The sequence below is a fragment of the Cervus elaphus genome, chromosome 5 (assembly GCF_910594005.1).
Source record: "Cervus elaphus chromosome 5, mCerEla1.1, whole genome shotgun sequence".
Taxonomy (NCBI): domain Eukaryota; kingdom Metazoa; phylum Chordata; class Mammalia; order Artiodactyla; family Cervidae; genus Cervus; species Cervus elaphus.
This window is the reverse complement of record NC_057819.1, coordinates 98,036,450-98,055,518: the sequence shown is the minus strand read 5'-3', so window position 1 is coordinate 98,055,518 and position 19,069 is coordinate 98,036,450. Positions and strand designations below refer to the sequence as shown.

General features: G+C 56.0%; 1 protein-coding gene and 1 non-coding gene across 4 annotated transcripts in view; both read right to left on the bottom strand.

The window, feature by feature from the left end:
- Nucleotides 1-1,275: 1,275 nt before the first annotated feature.
- The window catches only part of PITPNM3 (PITPNM family member 3), a 97,978-nt gene continuing 80,184 nt past the window's right edge, over nucleotides 1,276-19,069 (bottom strand). For all 3 annotated transcript variants that reach the window (XM_043903483.1, XM_043903481.1, XM_043903482.1), the window contains 11 exons: nucleotides 17,321-17,493; nucleotides 15,933-16,103; nucleotides 13,992-14,183; nucleotides 13,289-13,437; nucleotides 11,204-11,320; nucleotides 8,697-8,813; nucleotides 8,246-8,394; nucleotides 7,813-7,962; nucleotides 5,733-5,916; nucleotides 5,191-5,319; nucleotides 1,276-3,543 (listed from right to left, as the gene is read on the bottom strand). In XM_043903483.1, coding sequence (XP_043759418.1) covers nucleotides 3,241-3,543; nucleotides 5,191-5,319; nucleotides 5,733-5,916; nucleotides 7,813-7,962; nucleotides 8,246-8,394; nucleotides 8,697-8,813; nucleotides 11,204-11,320; nucleotides 13,289-13,437; nucleotides 13,992-14,183; nucleotides 15,933-16,103; nucleotides 17,321-17,493 — 1,834 coding nt within the window. In that variant the 3' untranslated portion in view covers nucleotides 1,276-3,240. The remainder of the gene's footprint in view (nucleotides 3,544-5,190; nucleotides 5,320-5,732; nucleotides 5,917-7,812; nucleotides 7,963-8,245; nucleotides 8,395-8,696; nucleotides 8,814-11,203; nucleotides 11,321-13,288; nucleotides 13,438-13,991; nucleotides 14,184-15,932; nucleotides 16,104-17,320; nucleotides 17,494-19,069) is intronic.
- On the bottom strand, nucleotides 14,442-14,514 carry TRNAK-UUU. Its single transcript has one exon. It is a non-coding gene; the product is annotated as a tRNA-Lys (tRNA).

Sequence of the window (19,069 nt, the reverse complement as noted above, 5' to 3'; positions counted from 1 at the left end):
TTGAGGCTCCGCAGGCAAGGCACCCCTCCCGGGCGGAGCTGCACCTGGGCTGGGTGGGTGAGTGTCCCCACAAAACCGGCACCACCTCGGGACCCATTTCCACATGCCTCGGGGTCCGGCTTCCATTGAAACATTGGTGCCATGTTTTGTCTGCAGGGTACTTCCAGGGTGTGGGTCTGGGCTCCAGAGTGGTAAAAGTACAGTTTAAAAACCATGAGATCCAACCTTCCCTCCCCTAGAGCCCACCCCCAGTAATGTCTGGAATACTGGGGTTCAAAACTGTTTATTTTCTGTGGCCCAGCACCCAGATTGGAGGGCCATTTATACAAATGCATGAAAGAGTCTGACTTTTTTTTTTCAATGTATCTGTTGCGGAGCCTAAGAGAGGAGTTGAGATCTTTAGAAAAATGCCATGAGGCTGGAAGAGCAGGCCCTAGCTACAGATGCACCCTGAACCCCCAACAGGGCGAAGGTAGGGAAAGGCAGCAGGCAGGCCATCTATCGGGATAGCCCCCCAGGACTAGGAAGAACAAACATGCCACACAAGAAACAAGGAGCTTTGGTCAGGCGGGAAGATCTGTTTTCCAGCCCCTGGGAGCAGGCACACCAGGAGCCGGAAGGATTCTCTAGAAAACAGCCAGATTGGGGGTCACAGAACTACTCCGGGAGAGGCAGCGGCAGCCCCTCCAGAGAACACAAGTTGGTTCTTTGTTTTTCTCCAACTCAACTAGATGGACAAAAATCAAACAAACCACTAGCAGAGAAAGTGCACATTGGTCACAGAGTTGCCATGAAAGCAGTACTGAAACGAATCTGATCACTATACAGAACCCCACGTACACACATTCACACACACCAACTGCAGCTCCCAAAGCACTGTGTTCAGAATACCTCATTGTACACCTTCCACATCAAGGTGCAAGTCGTCAGAGCCCCAAACTGGAGCTCTGGAAGGGAAGGGCTGTGGGCCCTCCTGCTGGGGCTCACGTCCCAGCTCTGACCCCCCACAACCACATAACCCTGCTCCCCCAGATTCCAAATTCTTCAGGGTCCCAGCCTCTCTTGCTCCCAGGATGGGGTTCTCAGAAAAAAAGGGGTAGAGGTACTCTTACTGGAGGAGAAGTATCTCACACTAATTATTTCATCACTTGAGAGTAATACATCAGTGGCTTCTGCAAAAAGGAGATGGATTTCAGAGAAGCAGACTATGTCTGCCTGAGTTTAATTCGGGGTCTATTTTGGAAAGGAGGGGAGAGACTGGCTTTGGGGTGACTATGCCATAGGAGCTGGTGCCCAGTGGACAGCCAAGAAGGATGAAATGTTAAAGGAGGGATGGGCCCGTCGTGAGCCACCAGAAGGCAGAACCAAAGAAGAAGCTGGGGGTGATCACCCTTCCCTGACAGACTTGCCAGCAGCTCTGAGTTTGGGTGCAGATGCAGCGCTGGAAGTGGAGCTGGAGAAGACAGTTCTCATAGCGCAGGAGTGAGGGCTGGGAGCCCGGATCCCTCCAGCCCCAGAGGGGCGTCGAGTGTGCCAGGTGATTCACAACAGCAGGGCCAGTTGCCCCCACCAGCAGCTGCCACCGGGGAGGACCCTGGCCACATGAGAGCTGCGAGAGGTAGACAGCAGAAGCAACAGTGAGCGACACAGGTGCCTGCTGGGCATACAGACGTCTGGGCCCTGGGGCAGCCCAGCCCCCAACACAGAGCCCGGCTGAAAGAGCTGGACCAGCCTCAGCAACAGCCCGGAGGGACTCAGAGGTGGCCCGGGAAGCACCCCACACGGGCAGGCGTGGGTCTGGACCAGGGAGCAGGAGAAGTGCAGGAGACCAATGCCCTGGCCAGGGGCTCAGCAGCAGGAAGGCCTGGGCAGAATTTGAGGGAACCCCAGGAGAGCCAAGCCCTGCCAACCTCAAGGGACGACCCAAGAGGAGGTTATGGGCATTAAACCAAGCTGAGTGGCTGGGGAAAGGGCAGAGAACACAACAGTTTGAGCCAAAATTACATGAACCCCCGGAGCTCTGGGACCTCAGCTGTCTACCTTCCAGGAGCCAAAGAGAGAAATCACTCTGAGCCGAGCTGGGGAAGAGGAGCCAGGCCAGGGCCTGCTGGGAGATGTCTCTGTTCCTGGGACACCAGGTTTGGGCATCAGTGCAAAGCAAACCTCTCCACGGAGCAGGGACCCCCCTTCCCAGCAACCCCCGCAGAGGGGCTTCCTTGGAAGTGGTGGGGCAACGGGCCCCCAGAGCCCCTCTCTCAGTCTGCGGGGAGGGTATAGATCACTGGGCCCTCTGAAGGGCTCTTAGGCCTGAAATGCTGCAGAGGGCAGAAGTGCAGGGCAGCCTAGGAGTCAAAAACGCCCCACAATCTCAGCTGGGGAGACCCCTCCAATTACAGAAGGAAGGCAGGGCCCAGCGAGGGCAAGCAACAGGCTCAAGGGTTCCCGGCCAGCCCAGCTAGGCCAGAGCCCAGGGCCTCAGCCTCATGGCGGACGGCACCAGGCAGGACTCCAGGAAGAGGCAGGAGTGTCCTCCAGGGCTCCGGGAGAAAGGCGAGGATACGGAGGACAAGAAAAGGGGGACAATAGACAGCTGCAGGAGGACAGACCGTCAGCACCAGACCCCACCCCCAACCGTCTGTGGACAGACAACTCAAACACAGGATGAACCTACCGGACATCCTCTCACTCCCAGAAAGTGGCCACTTGGCCACAGGAGAGCCAGGCCCAGGATGGTGACCTGGGATGTCGCCAGGGGGCGGGCACAAATGCCACTTGCCCCCCCTCCCCTCACCCCAGCAGGCAACCAAGAAGCTGCACTTGCCAGTGGCTTTTGGTCCCTGATCCGGGGCACCTCCCTTTAGGGCCTGCCAACCATCACTGCCGAAGCCGCCGGAGCTCAGAGAGAAGGTCGACTTTGTCAAACACTCGGGCTCCGAGCAAGCCTGCCCCCGGGGAGTTACACAGACATCCACCCTGACTGGGGCTTGCGTTGCAGGCCTAAGGGAGCAGCAGCGACTGCATTGAGACCTCTGGATCTCACCCCTTTGCCGCCCAGGGAGCCTCCCCGCCAAGGCCAGGCAGGGTCCCTCCCGCCTCGCTGGTTGGACACTTTGCTGGACAGACACGGGAGGGAAAAAGCAGGAAACAGCCTGTGTCTGCCGGGGACAAGGCAGCCCCTCCCGTCCCCGCAGGCAGCCCTGGTGGGCCCCCCACCCCCTGCTCTGCTGCACCGCCCGGCCCTCAGGGCACCGACTCGAACTTGGGGGGCCCGCGCGCCCAGCTGAGCGCGGGCAGGGGCCGCTCGTGGTCCTTGTCGGACTCGGGCTGGCTCTGGGCCCGCTCGGGCTTGGGGTTGGCGGGCGGGTCGGGCTGCTGCACCGACATGGTCCGGCGCAGGTGGTTGCGCTTCCGCAGGAACTCGGGCTGCGCGTGGAGGCCGAAGCTGCCCTTGCGTAGGATCATGCGCGAGCTGTTCTTTTTGGGGCGCGAGCGGTGGCCGGCCTCCAGCGCCGCCAAGTGCGCCGCGTAGCCCTCGCTCAGGAACTGCGGAGGGGACAGGTATCAGGTCAGCGGGGGCGGGCGGGCCCTGGTCCTGTCTCCTGCCCCTGCCCCCACCAGCCCCAACAACGCCCCTTCCCTGGAGCACCCAGCTTCTCCCGGACCCAGGTTGCTCATTACTCTTCGAGGCTCCCTGCCTGGCTTGGCACAACTGAGTGCTTCAGTCTGACCCATGGGTCACACCTGGGATTTCCTGGATTCCTGAAGCTCTGTCATCCTTGTCACTTTCACTAAGGTCCCCCAAAGGTAAGTCTCTCCCCTCCTCCAGCTTCTACCCCAGGAAACTTCATCGATGTTTTCCTGGCCCCCACAGTGGCCCTCCTGGCCAATCCCTTCTGCTGGGCCTGCAGAACCTTGCTACTCAAAGTGTGGGCCGTGGACCAGCAAGCATCTGCAGGACCTGGACCCTTGACAGGCAGTCAGGCCCCACCCCAGGCCTAGGAATCTGAATGTGTGTTTTAACAAGCTCCCCCGGTCATCCGAGTGTAGGTTAGAGTTGAGAAGCCCTGCTCTAATGGTCCCCAGTCTGAGGTCCCACCGTCTCTGCCCTTCTACCTGATGCTCACTCTCAAGCACCTCCACTCAACATGTGCAAAGAGATCATTATCACCTTCCCATCAATCGCCTGCTTCTCAATCCCAGTAATGGTACTACCTGCCTGGTTACCCAGGGCTTCCCAGGTGGCACCCGTGGTAAAGAACCTGCCTGCCAGTGCAGGAGATGTTAAGAGACGTGGGTTCCATCCCTGGGTTGGGAAGATCCCCTGGAGGAGGGCATGGCAACCCACTCCAGTATTCTTGCCTGGAGAATCCCATGGACAGAGGAGCCTGGCGGGCTACAGTCCATGGGGTCACAAAGAGCTGGACACAACTGAATCAACTTAGCACACATGCACCTAATCTCCCAGGTCAGAACCAAGCGCCATCCTTGACGTTCCGTTTCTCCCATCCTGAGAATCTGATCCCTTCGTTACCAAATCCAATCCATCCTGCTTTAGGAGTGCCTCTCAAACCCTTGTCCTTCTCTGCCCTGCCACCACCCTACTGCTGCTTCCCTCCCCCTCCCCTTCCTCTGATGCCCCCTCCAACCCCAGCCTGAAGGATCTCTCTAAATCACGAGCCAGACACACAGGCCCTCCGCAATGCACCCCTCCAAGCCCTGCTCCCTCCCGCATCACCCTTAGCCAAGCTGAGTCACTTGCAGTTAGTTCCCAGAATATACACTTGCTCTGCCACCTCCTGACCCTTCATTTTGCTGCTGCCTCTGTCATAAAGGCTCCTCCAACCTCAGGCCCTTCACCTCAACTCCTTCCAACTTTCGAAAATCAACCTTGTCCCTGAGTCGGGTTTAACTGCTCCTCTTTAGAGCCCACAATTCTCTGTGCCCCCCGTCATTCATTATGGCTACTGCCACACTGCACTATCATCGGCTAGTTTTTCCATCTCCCCATCTAGACTGGATGACGTGACATCTGAGTCCACCTACACCCCACACAGGTACCCAGCTGTGTTTGTTGAATGAATGAATGAGCAAATGAAAGAACGAACAGGTGGCTGAGTGAACAAACAATGGAATAAACCACCTTCTACCCCTCTCTGCTTTTACTGGCCCCACACCCGCACTTCCACCCACCTGGCACTGGGTTTGGTACTTCTTGGTGGGCCGGCCCACGATGAAGATCTGGGAGGGTGGCAGGCCCAGCACACTGTAGACAGAGATGTCCTTCGTGGAGCCGTAGGCTGCACTGATTTTGATGAAACACTGAAACACAGGGTAGCTGATGCGGGTGGGGGCAGTGCATCTGCCACGAAGGATTCCCAGATGTCCCCCCGGGGAGCAATGGTGGGGGACCCTTTTTCTGCACACAGTCAGACTCCAGGGCACGGGTCCACCTTGCATCAGGGGCCACTCCCTGCAGTGGCCTCCCCCTCCTAAACCCCACCATTCTCATCCGTCAGTGGAGATGGAGGAGATACACACCTCGCTGGGCAGTAAAAGGACTGATGAGATGCACGTGAATGTGCTTTGCCAACTGGGCATCCGCTTGAACAATCAGAGGATGTGGGGTAACGGAGGGGCTCCCCCAAGGTTGAGGGAGAAGGAGGGGCTGGGGAGGAGGGTGGCCAAGGACTCACCCCTCCCCGGCCGAAGCCCCTCCCCCGCTGGACACTCACCTCCTGCATCAGGTTGCGCAAGAAGATGGCCTTCTGCCGCAGCGGGTCATGCACCAGCCCGTCGGAGAAGAAGATCATGCCCTGTGGGAAGTTGTGCTGGGACAGCCATGACACCACCCGCTGTTTCTGCATGTCCGGCCGCCCCGTGATGTAGAGGATCATGTAGCCCAGGTCCTGCCAGTGCCTGGCGAGAGGATATTGCAGGTTCCAGCCCCCGCCCCGTGCAAGCCACCCACTGCCCAGCAGCCCACACCCCCTGCTTTCCCCCATACCCCCCAAAAGCTGGAGGAGCTGTTCCAGGGCATGGTAGGGGAAAACAAGGGGGACCCCGAAATCCACACCCTGAGTTGAGCCCCGTGAGTCCTAGCCATCTCCCCCAGATGTCCACAGGCGCCAACCGCATGCCCACAGCCCAGCTGGTCCCCCAACCCCTGCCCTCTCTGCTTGGGTCCCCTTCTCCCTGATGCCACTGTCATCACTCAAGTTTCTGGAGCCAGAGACAAGCCACTTGGGTTTCTCCCTTTCCCTCGGTCTCCTTGCCAATCAGCGAGCCTTTGATTCTACCAAGCAGCATCTTCACTCCACCCTCTCACTTTAACTCCACTTCTGAGCCTCAGCTCAGGACTATTAAACTGGTCCCCAAGAACTCCCAGGACTGGGATCAGTCCACTTTTGGCACGTGGATGACTCAGAGTCCTGGAGGACAGTTTCTTGTGCCCATGACTTATTTTCTTCCACTGGACTGTGAGTTTCCTCCTACTATGAGCTCTTTCTGCATCAGTGCCAGAGCCTGGCCCAGAACCGGCCTCGGAAGATCAGAGGGAGGCAGATAGGGAGGGAGGAACTCAAGTGGTACCTCTTCTGTTTTTCTCTTGGCAAAATCCTTTCACACCTCTCTCTGCAGTACAACAGCCCTGGGAGGTTGTTTCCAGCCACACTTCCCACCCTGTCCTAACCTGGCTTCCATCACCCAATGGCCCTGAACTTATCCCTACACACTGTCTGTTCTTGCCTGTCCTTCTCACTTCCTTGGCCTATCAAACTCAGTCCTGTATTTTCTTCCTTTCGCCTTTCTGTTTGTGCTCATCTTTGTACAGTGGCATGGATTGAAATATATATGCACCTGTCCTTCAAGGGCTGACTCAAATGCCACCTCTCCCAGGAAGCCTGCTCTGCTTTCTCCGGTCAGCTATAAAAAGTCCAGTCTCTTGATTGGCACTGTGTGTTAGCTAGTCTCGAAAGATGGCCCCCCAGTGAGCCATGTGTCCCAGTAGTCACACCTTTATGTGTTCCCTTCCTCTTTGAGACTGGGCTGATCCTGGGATTAGCTTAGAACTAATAGAACAAGTGTAGTAGAAAAGACACTGAATCCCAAGGCTGGGTACTAAGAAGGCTTGTAGCTTCCAGCTGGGTATCTGGGAACCATAGTAGGCCAGTTACCAGCAGGGAAGCCCATCACCAGGTACCAAGTCTGGCTAGTCTGAGACCACCCAGGCTGGCCACCTGGAGCAGCCACATGGAGAGAGAAAAAGACAGACCCCAGCCAAGGCACAAGATACATGAGTTCATCACCCATCTTGAACATCTTGAACATCCAGCCCTTAGATGACCCCCAGCCTAGACCACAAGCTGATTGCCATTTCTGGAGAGGCCCCCTCTGAGAACCTCCCAGCAGAACCTAATCAATCCATGGAACGATGTCATAGAATAATAAACTACTATCATAACTCACTAAAAATGGAGCCATTTGCTCCATGGCGATTGGTAATCAGAACATAACAATTTTTTCCTGATTGGGATCTGAACGTAAGAGACCCGTCCTGATTCACTGCGCAGAATGCTCTGACAGTGTTAGGATAAATGGAGAGAGGGAGGCAGGGAGGAACAGAAGGCTGGAAGGTGGTGGAGTTTCTCAAGAACCCTCAGTAAATTACTCCTGCAGGTGAAGTTAGGACTCCTGGCTCCCAGCCCAGAGACTAGTGGAATTCCTAGAGGAAACTAGAAAAACCCAGCCCACCTCCCCCACAGCCACTGGTTCCTTCCCCAGAGGATGTGTCCTCTGCAGGAAGGAAGCACTCACCGGACAACGTCCACTGCCCCCGGCCGGACCTTGGGGTCACTTCCCATGATGGACACGCTGGCCGCAAAGGAGCCGTCGATGCTGAAGACCACGCACTCCATGCCCCGGGGCAGCACTGTGAGGTAGCTCATCGCGCAGGTCTGGTCGCCCCTGAAAGGTGCCCACCTGGGGGTTACCTGTGCACTCAGGGTCAGGTGTCAGCCTGAGGCCAACATCAGCCCTTGGCCAGGGTCACAGCTCAATCGGGGCCAGGATGAGAGAGAAACTGGGTGGCACCTCCTGATGCTAAAGCTGTGACCACATCCATTTTCCTCTCTCCCAGCAGACAGGGATGGGGCCCAAGACAGCATCCCCAGGACCCCATCTTCTGGACAGACCTGGAAGGGCCATGGAATTGGGTGAAACCACTATGAGAATGTCCCCTGGATCTGACCTGACGACCATCTTGACGGGGTAGACACCGACCCCCAGGCGCCGGGGCCTTGGCACACTGTATGTGATGCGCCCACTGCTGTTGGTGATCTCTGTGTCCAGGTGCACCCAGCGGCCAGAGGACGGCTCTGCCATCACCAGGATGTCCACCTGCAGGTGGCGAGGGGGCCAGGGGACTCGCTGAAAGCCGGGGAGGGGGCTGGACTTGGGAGCTTTCTACCAAGACCGCAGGGCTTGGGGTCCCCGCCTGGTGCTAGTTCCTGGCTCCCACCATCCCTTCTCTCTCCACTGCAGCCACACTGGCTTCTCCGAAGCACCCAGTCCATCCCTCACTCCCACTCACCCTCCCTGACCCGGGTAAGCATCTCCCACCTCGTGCAGCGAGCCCTTCCCTGCAGCCCTCGGCCCAGGTGCCGTCTGGTACCCAGGAAAGGAGGGCCCAGCTTCTGTACCTTCTCGCCGGTCAGGGCCACCATGTCGAGGGGCCCGTACATGAACCTCCCCACCAGGACCTGGGGGCCATCTTCAGCAGCAATCACGTCGTTGGCCCGGTGGTTGGCAGTGACATTCTGGAAGGACAGAAACCAGCTCCACCTCTGCAAGGGGACTTGACCTTGCTCTTTCTTTACATCGTCCTCAGGATGGGTTGGAGGGATGGTCCCCTGTGAAATCTTGCCTTTCTTCCTTATTAACCCCATTAAAGTTTCCAAGATGTGTCCCCACAGCACCCCTGAAGAAAACAGACCCTTAAAACTTCACATCATCTCCAAAGAGTGCTAGACTCCCACAAATGAGCATCCTCTGCTCTTAACGCTCCCCATGGCCTGGAGCTAACAGCCAGTCCTCAGAGACTGGCATCCTTCTAGAAGGCCAGACTGGAAACTACGAGTCACCGTCGCTTCTTCCTTCCACATCACGGCTCATATCCAGTAGCCATTTACCATCCTTCTTCACTTAGTGGGCGATTTAAATGTCAAGAGTAGAGAGAACAGTGTAGGAAGCCTTGTGTGGCTGGAAACCAGTCACAGCCCTTCTGGCTCCCTTCTTCCTCTGCAGGATCCCCCACCCCACCCCTGACACACTCCAGATTATTCTGAGCAATTCTGGACATTGCATCATTTGTTTGTAACTATATCCCAGCACCCCCCTCCTTCTTCATGTCTGGTTTCAATTCATTCCGTAGCTCCCAGCCTGGACCACCTACCACTCCCAGCCTGGCTCCAAGACCCCAGACCCAGTTTTGAATTTTTACAAAACTGCCTACATCAGTGTCTTTGCCCACACCCCAGGTACCTCTCACGTGGACTCTGCTAGTAGCATCTTAAAGGAGCCCCTTATTCAAAACACGGCCCCCACGGCAGATTCATTGTCTTTACAAAGCACAGAACTTTTAAGCTCCTGGCTCCAAATCCTGAGCCTGGCATCAAAACTTTGCTGGGAAACCTTTTCAGTGCCCCCTCATGCTGCTGCCCTTTGAAGCCCAGCTGGTTCTTTCAGGTCAGGCTCTGCAGAGAGGCCTCAGGGCCTTCGCTCACATTGATTCCCCAAACCCCCCACTCCCTGACTCTCCACAGCATCCCTGGTCCTCTGTCTCCACATTCCAGTCCATCCACTATGACCTGACTCAACTTCGTCCTCTCCAAGAAGCACTCAGGGACTCCTCAGACACAATCTCTACCTCCTCTCAATTCCCACAGTATTTTAATTCAATAGGTCAACAAATATCTGCAGGCACCTCATCCCCGCTGGTCCCTGGGCTGGGCCCTGGGTATGCAGAGAGGAACCAGTCATGGACCCTGACCTGGAGACACTTAGTCAGGTGAGGAATACAGGCCCCCTAACAAGAATTCTGATGACAGAAGATTCCATTCATGGAAATAAGGAAAGATGCCATAAAATGAAATTAAGTACTGACACAAGCCACAACGTGAACGAACCTTGAAAGCATGCTCAGTGAAAGTAGCCAGACATAAAGGACCACATGTTGTATGATTGCATTACATGAAATGTCCAGAATAAGTAAATTGATAGACACAGAAAGATTACTGGTTGCTCAGGGTTAGGGGTGGGAGTAAGGGGCTGCGGAGGGGGATAGTGGCTAAAGCGTAAGGGGTTTCTTTTGGAGGTGATGAGCTGTTCTAAAATTAACTGCAATGACAGTTGCACACAGTTGTGAATATACTAAGACACTGAACTGCATACTTTAAGTGGGTGAATTGTGTAAAGTGTGGTTATAGCTCAATAAAAATGTTTACAAAAAAGAGTTGATTCATGGATCACCCTCTACCATTTAAGACTATTCTTGGGGTTCATGTCTGAGGTTCCGACAAGACTAGAAGTGCCCACCATAGCAGTGGCTGTGTCTGTATATTCCTGTGCCCCACCGCCTGGCAGAAGGCCAGAGACAAAGTGGGTATGGATGATTGTTTGCTGAGTAAATGAATGTATGTGGACTGAACTCCTTCTCATACTCCAATACCTTGCAGAGGTGACACTTCTTCAGGGATGCCCTGCACAGCTTACCCTGACAATCCCTCTCTCCATCTTCTTCCTAATCTGGGCCTCCCTCTACGTCCTGGCAAATGCCACCCCAGGCGGTGAGCCCCATGGTTGTGGGGAGAACTCTTTCTGACTCATGTGCACATCTATAGAGACCTGGCATACAGGTCCATATTCGGCATCTCATCTCCATCTCCAGTGCCCTGGACCTGCACCCACGGTGCTCCTGTGGAGGCAGGCCATGGGGAACCAGCTCACCCATCTCATCTGCTCCACACTTCCACCCCCACCTCTACAGCAACCCTGGGGGCCTTGTCTAAGCATGAATCCGAGCATGTATCAGCATGGAGCTCTATAACCCAAGCCCTTCCCGGCCATGTGGATGCCCCATCCCCTGGGGACAGCCCCACCTCCCTGACGCCACAGCCCCAACCCGTAGGTGCCTCCGACAAGCACATACCCGCAGCTTGACCTGGGTCCTCTTACGAAGCCACTTCTCGCGGGGGTTGGCGGGGCTCAGTGCCGCGGGGTCCAGGCCAGCACTCTCCTTGACATTCACGCTCTCATAGCGCATCACCTGATCAACAGCCCAGCAGGACTACCAGTCAGGCCGTCTGAACCCCTCCCCCTTCTCCCCCTGGTGTCAAGGTCCTCCCACTTACAGCCAGGCCCTTCTCCAGGCCTCCCCACCTCCCAGCCTGGGACCCTCAGGGCAGCCTTACTGCCCACCTGTCCTGACAGCTGGGGCCAGACCACTGTCTCTCAAATGCTCTGGCCCGGGAGCAGCCCCTGCTCTTGACGCCCCAACCCAGGAACCACCTGGGTCTGTACCCATTTACTGCCTTCCCCCCTGCCCCCGTCATGGTGGGTGACCGTTATCAAAGGCCAGCTGGAGCCCTGGTCCCAGCTCCGCCCACCTGCTCAAGAACATGATGGAGCAAGCTCCCCTGTCAACCCTGCATCACTGGTTAGCCCCCCACTACTGGCTTATTCTCCTTAGCATCTAAATTAGCATCCCGTCTCCTTAGCATCCCATAGAGACTTTGCTGGTGGTACAGTGGTTAAGGCTCTGCGCTTCCAATGTAGGGGCTGTGAGTTCGATCCCTAGTCAGGGAACTAACATCCCTCAGGCCACACGGCCTGATCAAAAAAAAAGAAACCAAATAGTTGTTGTTTTTTTCCAAAAATCTAACAAATAAATAAATAGTAAACATATGTTCTAGTGCCTCTTTCTAGGCTCCGTCTTCAACAACCATCACCTGTCCCTGTTCTCCTTGACAGCAACAGACCACAAAAGACTTGGCCTGCACTATCTCCCCTTCCTCACTGCCTCCTCCCCTCCCCCAGCTCCAGGCAGGCTTCTGACCCAGTGGCTCCGCAGAAGCCACTCTTGCCAAGGCCCCGTGACCTCCATCCTGCCCCACTCAGAGGCCCCTACCATCTAGTCTATCCACTCTGATCCACCTCTGACCTCAAGGGGTGTCCTCCTCTTTCTCTTTCACTGGCCCCTCCTCTCTCCCCAGAGGGGCTTGGGACTCCTCCCTGTACTTCTCTATCCACAGTGACTCCCTCAATCTGTGATACTGCGATTTTTAGTAAGAAGTAAATGTTTCGTCTTTGTCCAGCTTTAGGCACAAAGCTCCTAAAATCCTTGGAATTTCCTAAACGAGAGGTACAAAGGTGTCTTTTGTTAGGTTAATGAGGTGAGTTGCACCACGTCTCAGGATGGGGCTGGTTGCCAGGAGAACCAACCTTGTAATTACAGCGACTTTCAGTCCCACCCCCACCATCACCACCACCTCCTGCGAAGGGCTGGAGGTTGGAGTTCAATGACCCATGGCCATGATTTAATCAATCGAATCTATGTACCAAAGGCTCCATAAAAACCCAAAAGGACGGGGTTCAGAGAGCTTCCAGGTTGGTAAGCCGTGGAGCTAGGGGACAGTGGTGCCCTCTGAGAGGGCATGGAAAGCCCACCTCCTCTCCCCACACCCTGTCCTTTGCATCTCTTCCATCTAGCTCTTCCGGAGTTAAATCTTTTATGTGCCCAGTCACTTCAGTCATGTCTGACTCTCTGCAACCCCGCAGACTGTAGCCTGCCAGACTCCTCTGTCCATGGGAACAGTAAAGTGGATTGCCATGCCCTCCTCCAAGGGACCTTCCCAACCCAGGGATCGAACCCGCACCTCTTGTGTCTCCACCTCCTTGGCCATGGAGGGTGCATGCAATCCAGCCCCCACCTCCCAGGCTCTCTCTCAGTCACTGGCCTCTCTGCTCCACCTATTTGACAGATGAGGACACTGAGACCCACAGGAGAACCGGTGTGATGACTCCAATCTCCAAGTTGAAACATGGGCACATTCTCCTACATGGCATCTATTTAATTTTCTAGAAAGTGCCATGACATTGACCAGAAGCCATATTCCTTACGAAAACGGTTGTCTGTCCAGGTCACTCCCCCCTCCACTTGCCATGCTCCATGTCCAATGTGACCGGCAAGGCAAGCGTCTTCTCCCCGGATGCTTCCCAGGCAGAGGCGGCGTACCTGTCTCAGGATGAAGGCCACCACATCCGTGGACTCCCAGTAGCTGGCGTGGAAGAGGTGGGGCAGGGCCACGGTGGGGAAAGCCGTGAGGACGTCAGGGCAGTACAGGGCGTAGTCGATGCGCTTGGAGCCCCACCACTTGGCTGTGACTGTGGATCCGAGAGGGGGGTAGGACTGAGTGGCCTGCCCCAGGGCCTTGACCCAAGGGGCAGTGCGTGTGGGACCCCTAGGGTGCAGATCCAGTGGTGGACACGCCACTAGGGACACGAATTTGGAACCAGAGCACTCAGCTCAAAATGAGCTCTAGGAAATGAGCCACTCTTCCTCCAGCTTCAACAACCCCGCAGCCCCCTCGCCCACCCAACTGGCCTCCAGGTCGCATGCTGCAAACTGGTCCCCAGAATGGGGGCCGGACCCACGGACATGTAGAGTCTCACCCCAGGGCTGCTGGTCAGAGGGACTCCATGGGGGAGACTGAACGTTGGGATTAGGGCTCTGGCTGAGGTCAGAACTCAGACCACTGTCAGAGGTCAGGACCCCTGTCCAGGTCAGAGGTCACAGTTCTCTCTGAAGTCAGAGCTCAGTCTAGATGTCCTGTTCCCCTCCTCCCCGGTCCTCAACAGCCCTGGCAGGGAACCAGTGCCCACCCGGAGGAAGCCCCTCTCCCGCGAGTCCAGGCACAGCCCGGGAGACCCTCACTCACTGCGGGAGGCACCCATGGGGGCCAGGCTGTCCGAGGACTCCGAGCTCTCGCTGGAGCTGCCCTGGCTGACCCTTCGTGCCCGGCGCTGGGATCTCGGGGCCTGAGGGGGTGAGGCAGGGGCGTCCAGCAGCGGCGGGCTGCCCCGGGAGCTGCCCTCCAGGAAGAGGGCACTGTGGGTGTGCAGGGCATCAGCTGGAAGGGGAATTTCACAGTCAAGTCCGCATGGTGGTGGTTTAGTCGCTAAGTCGGGTCCAACTCTTGCAACTCCATGAACTGTAGCCCACCAGGCTCCTCTATCCATGGGATTCTCTAGGCACAAATCCTGGAGTGGGTTGCCATTTCCTTCTCCAGGGGATCTTCCCAGCCCAGGGATCGAAACCTGGTCTCCTGCACTGCAAACAGATTCTTTACCAACTGAGCTATGAGGGAAGCCCAAAATAGAGGATAGCACACCTGAAGAGGGACTTGAACCCTGGACCCTCAGATTAAAATTCTGATGCTCTACCAACTGAGCTATTTAGCCCCACCTCAAGGCCAAGTGGTGGGTCTCAAATGGAGCTGCCCGGGCTGTGCCAGCCCCATGCTGGGTGAGAGTCTGGGCACCTGGGGAGGAGCCTGTACTCCTGACCAAGACCCCTTCACCAGGTACCCATTGGTTTCACATCCTCCAAGCCATGAGTTATACATCCACAAGTCAGGGTCCCAACCATCACGTCCAACCCCAACAGAGCTGCCGGGGGCACCTCTGGGACGCTGCACCCAAAGCCCCAGCTGAGGTCACGGGTGACAACCACATGCTTTGTAGCACACTCCTCTGGGAGCCTCGGAGGATTGCGGCTGAGCCTGGACATAAACAAGCCTGGGGGCAAGGGTGCCCTTTGGGGGTAGGAGGATGCCCTGGCCAGAGATGGTCACACCTTAGGATGCCCTTCTCCCTGGTGACTCAGAAGGTAAAGAATCTGCCTGTAATGCGAGAGACCTGGGTTTGACCCCTGGATTGGGAAGATCCCCTAGAGAAGGGAGTTGACTACCCACTCCAGTATTCTTGTCTGGAGAATTCTATGGACAGAGGAGCCTGGCGGGCTATGGTCCATAGGGTTGCAAAGTTGGACACGACTGAGTGACTTTCATTTTTCTATCTGTAGAACCCCTCTATCAATAAAAACTCCTGACAAAACAGGACTTTGGAAATTAAGTTTCCTTTAGATGAGGCAGGAAGGGGTAAGCTGAGTTTAAGTCCTGAATGAGATACATGCATGGCAGCACCCCGACCACCACCACTCCAATCTGGCCCAAATCTCTGAACAGGGTCTGGCTAAACTTTCAAGGCTCTGATCTCCAAGCCCTGACTGTCCATCCCAGGCCTCCCCTTGGCCGTACCCCAGTCCATGCCCAGCTCACCCCATGTGAGCCCCACAGGCCACTGGCCCTCCCCCAATCCACCTCCCTTGCTCTTGCTGTTCCTCCACCCAGAAGACCCCTCAAACCTCACCCTCTAGCTCTTTTCCACCTGTACAAATGCTTTGAAGACCCCCTCTTCCAAGATGCCCACCAGAGTGACCCACTCCCTGACCTGCACCTCTAGAGTCCAGGCACTGGGAATAACACTCAGCGAGGATCCCAGACTTGCAATCAGGTCTGACATCTCAGTATGACGCAGCCAGGATTACGCTGGCCCCAGACACAGGAGCTAATCAGGGGGCAGAGCCCCAAGCTGCCTCCTGCAGAGCAGGAGCCTGCACAGGTGGGCTGCTCCAAAGGCAGGTGAGACAGCAGTCTTCCTGTCCAACCCCGCCGCCCCACCCCCTCAAGAGTACACAGACTTTGCTCAGGTGAGTCCAGCCACTCTGACACCTGACAGCTTGGAGGGGCTGGACCAGGCCCCACCTGCGTGGAGCCCGGCCTCCAGCTCAGCACACTCCGACACCCCTGAGCGCCTACCGAGGAGGAGGGGCTGTCCGTCGCCCAGCGGGAACCTCTGGTAGCGGGGCACGCTGACGGGTGGCACCAGGTGGAACTTGGGCTCCAGCAGAGGTTCAAGCCGGGAGGCAGAGGGGTCTGCGCAGTGGAAGAAGCTGTAGATCTGACTGCAGGCAGGACGCACCTGGAAACCTTGGAGGGTGGGGGGAGGACACACAGGAAGCCCCTTGAACACCTGCTGCCTCGGTCCTAGGAGGCTCCCTCGACTGCAGCTTTGAGAAACCTACTCCTCTGCTCAAGAACCTGCCATGGCTCCCTGCTACCAACAGGATCAGAGCCACTTGGTTCAGCTTGACCCTCAAGGCCTTGCCAGCCTGCCCCACTCGGAAGCACGACTGTAGGCACCCAGCACTGGGGCCGTGATGGACAGCTGCTTTCCATTCTCTGCGCCTTTGCTCAAGCTCCCCCTGCTCTTAGCAGGATGTCCTCCACTATTTCCATTGATCAAACTCCTTTCAATTCTGGCTGTCTCCTAGTTGCTACCTGATGTATGAAGCAGACCTAGGGTCCTTCATTCAGGATCAGCTACCTCTTCCTTCTGCCCAGCTCAACTCCCAGACCAGGGGTAGTAAGTAAACTTGTCTGTCAGAGCCAGCAGAACACTTCTCCCACTGACCAGCAGGTGTCTCCACTGAGGCCTCATCGCATCAGTTCGCCGCCCTGTCCGTCTCAGTCAGGGCGCTGGACCGTCCAGCATCCCGGGAGCCCTAGGTTTCCTTAGCAACGTTAACAGCAGCTGTGGGATTCTGCCTGTTTCCCCTACTTCTATCAGAGCCCCTCCACCCCCGACTTTGTATCTGCGATCAACAGCCGTAGGGCAGGTTGTTGGTAAGCTTTGGGACAAAAGAATTTGGAGGATCCCTGATCCATTGTGCTCTGAGGGGCCTCCAGCCTCCTATATCCTCAGAGTCATTGCTAAACCATCTTCTGGGGCAAATCACCTCTGGGAGTATTTCAGAGGAATGAGGGATGGGCATTCAAGGCTGTGGGGACCTTGAGAGCAGGGGCGCTGAGGTGGAGGGGCCAGATCTGCAGGTGGCAGTAAGACCGACCTGGCTGCAGGGGGCCTACCTGGGCACTGGGGAAGGAGCGGGAGGGTACAGTAGGGTTTCTCTTCCCAGAGAGCATGACAGCCTGGCAATGGGGCCTGTGATAGGGAGTGAAATCCATTGGGGAAGTTGCCCCACTCTCCCTCCTGCCCCCGCCCCTTTCTTCTTCTTCCTCACCTCTCTTTCCATCTACCCCCAATTCTCTGGTCCTCCCCACCCCAACTCTCCCCAGTTCCAGGCCCTGACACAGTGGCCTAGTGACCCAAAGGCATCTCAGGCCCCAGCGAGCATCACACCCACCATCCAGTCCGGGCAGCACCGTCCTCCGCATGGCCAGGACCAGGCCCAGGGGCGAGCCAAAGAGGAAGAAGTCGGACACCTCAAAATCCAAGCGGCCCAGGCTGACCTCGGGGACCTGGGGGCCCCCAGCCGCTGGGGACTCGGCTTCATCCTTCAGCACATTGGAGTGGATGCTGGCCCAGGGAGGAAGATAGGGGAGTGCAGGTTAGGGGAGGACTGAGCTTACAGAAAGCTGAGCACTGAAGAATCGATGCTTTTGAACTGTGGTGCTGGAGAAGACTCTTGAGAGTTCCTCAGAAAACAAGGAGATCAAACCAGTTAATCCCAAAGGAAGTCAACCCTGACTATTCATTGGAAGGACTGATGCTGAAGCTCCAATACTTTGGCTACCTGATGCAAAGAGCCAGCTCATTGGAAAAGACCCTGATTCTGGGCAAGACTGAGGGCAGGAGGAGAAGGGGGCGACAGAAGATGAGATGGTTGGATGGCATCACCGACTCAGTGGACATGGGTTTGCACAAACTCTGGGAGATGAAGGTAAAGGACAGGGAAGCCTGGTGTGCTGCAGTCCATGGGGTCACAAAGAGTTGGACATGACTTAGCGACTGAACAACAACAAGCCTGAGGGAGTGAGCACCTAGCAGGGCAGACTGACATCTGAGTTTCAGCACCCAGCCCTCTATCTCTGCGACAGGGCTCGACCCGCGACCCACTTGCCTGATCACCAACACAAATTGGTGACCATCTCAGCATCTGCCACCAAGGCATGGCCAACATTTGGCTAAGGCAGGAGTCAGCCAACTTTTCCTGTAAAGGGCCAGATGGTAAATATTCCATACTTTGGGGTCCATATTGCCTCCATCACATCTACTTCACACTGCTGCATGGCACTTGGATGATACGTGAATAAACCCACGTGACTGTGATCCAATAAAACTGTCTTCCTTAAAATGGACTGAGCACCTGAAAACCTAAACCTCCTGCCCCATCGTGCTAGTCTTATGATGGCCACACTGAGAATTCCTGCCCTGTCCAGCAGAGAAGCCCAGCCTGGCCAGACAGCTGGGTGATATCGGTCCTGCCAGGATGAGGGCTTTCATGGTAACATGTTCTAGGCAACCCGCAGACACAGATGCAAACAGCTTGGTCTTTCCTCCCCTCCAGCTCAGAGGAAACTGAGCTTAAAGAGAAACACACGAGCCACACAAAATTCCAATAGTTCCCACCCCAGGCACCCGTTGCCTCAAAGAGCTCAAGTTGATGTGCAGACCCAGAGCAGGCTGCCAAAAATAGGCAGGAAAACTGGGGACCTCCGGAAACTTTCAGCTGCATTTAGGTACCACTCAGGGTTTCAGAAAATCCAGTGGCATAAGATCTATGAATACATTTTTGTTATTGTTGTAGTCGTTAAGTCCCAGCCGACTCTTTTGCGACCCCATGGACTGTAGCCCACCAGGATCCTCTGTCCACGGGATTTCCCAGGCAAGAATGCTGGAGTGAGTTGCCTTTTCCTTCTCCAGGGGATCTTCCCAAACCAGAGACTGAACCTGCGTCTCCTGCATTGCAGGCGGATCCTTTACCACTGAGCCACCTGGGAAGCCCCATGAATCCATTAATGGAATGCAAATTCCACCAAAATACGCAAGTTGGAGGAAAAAGGGGATTTTAGAAATAACCTTAGTAATGTGTGCCAGTCCCCCATCGCCTGTGGGCGAGGGTCTGGGCAGTTGAATCTGAATCCCCGCACAC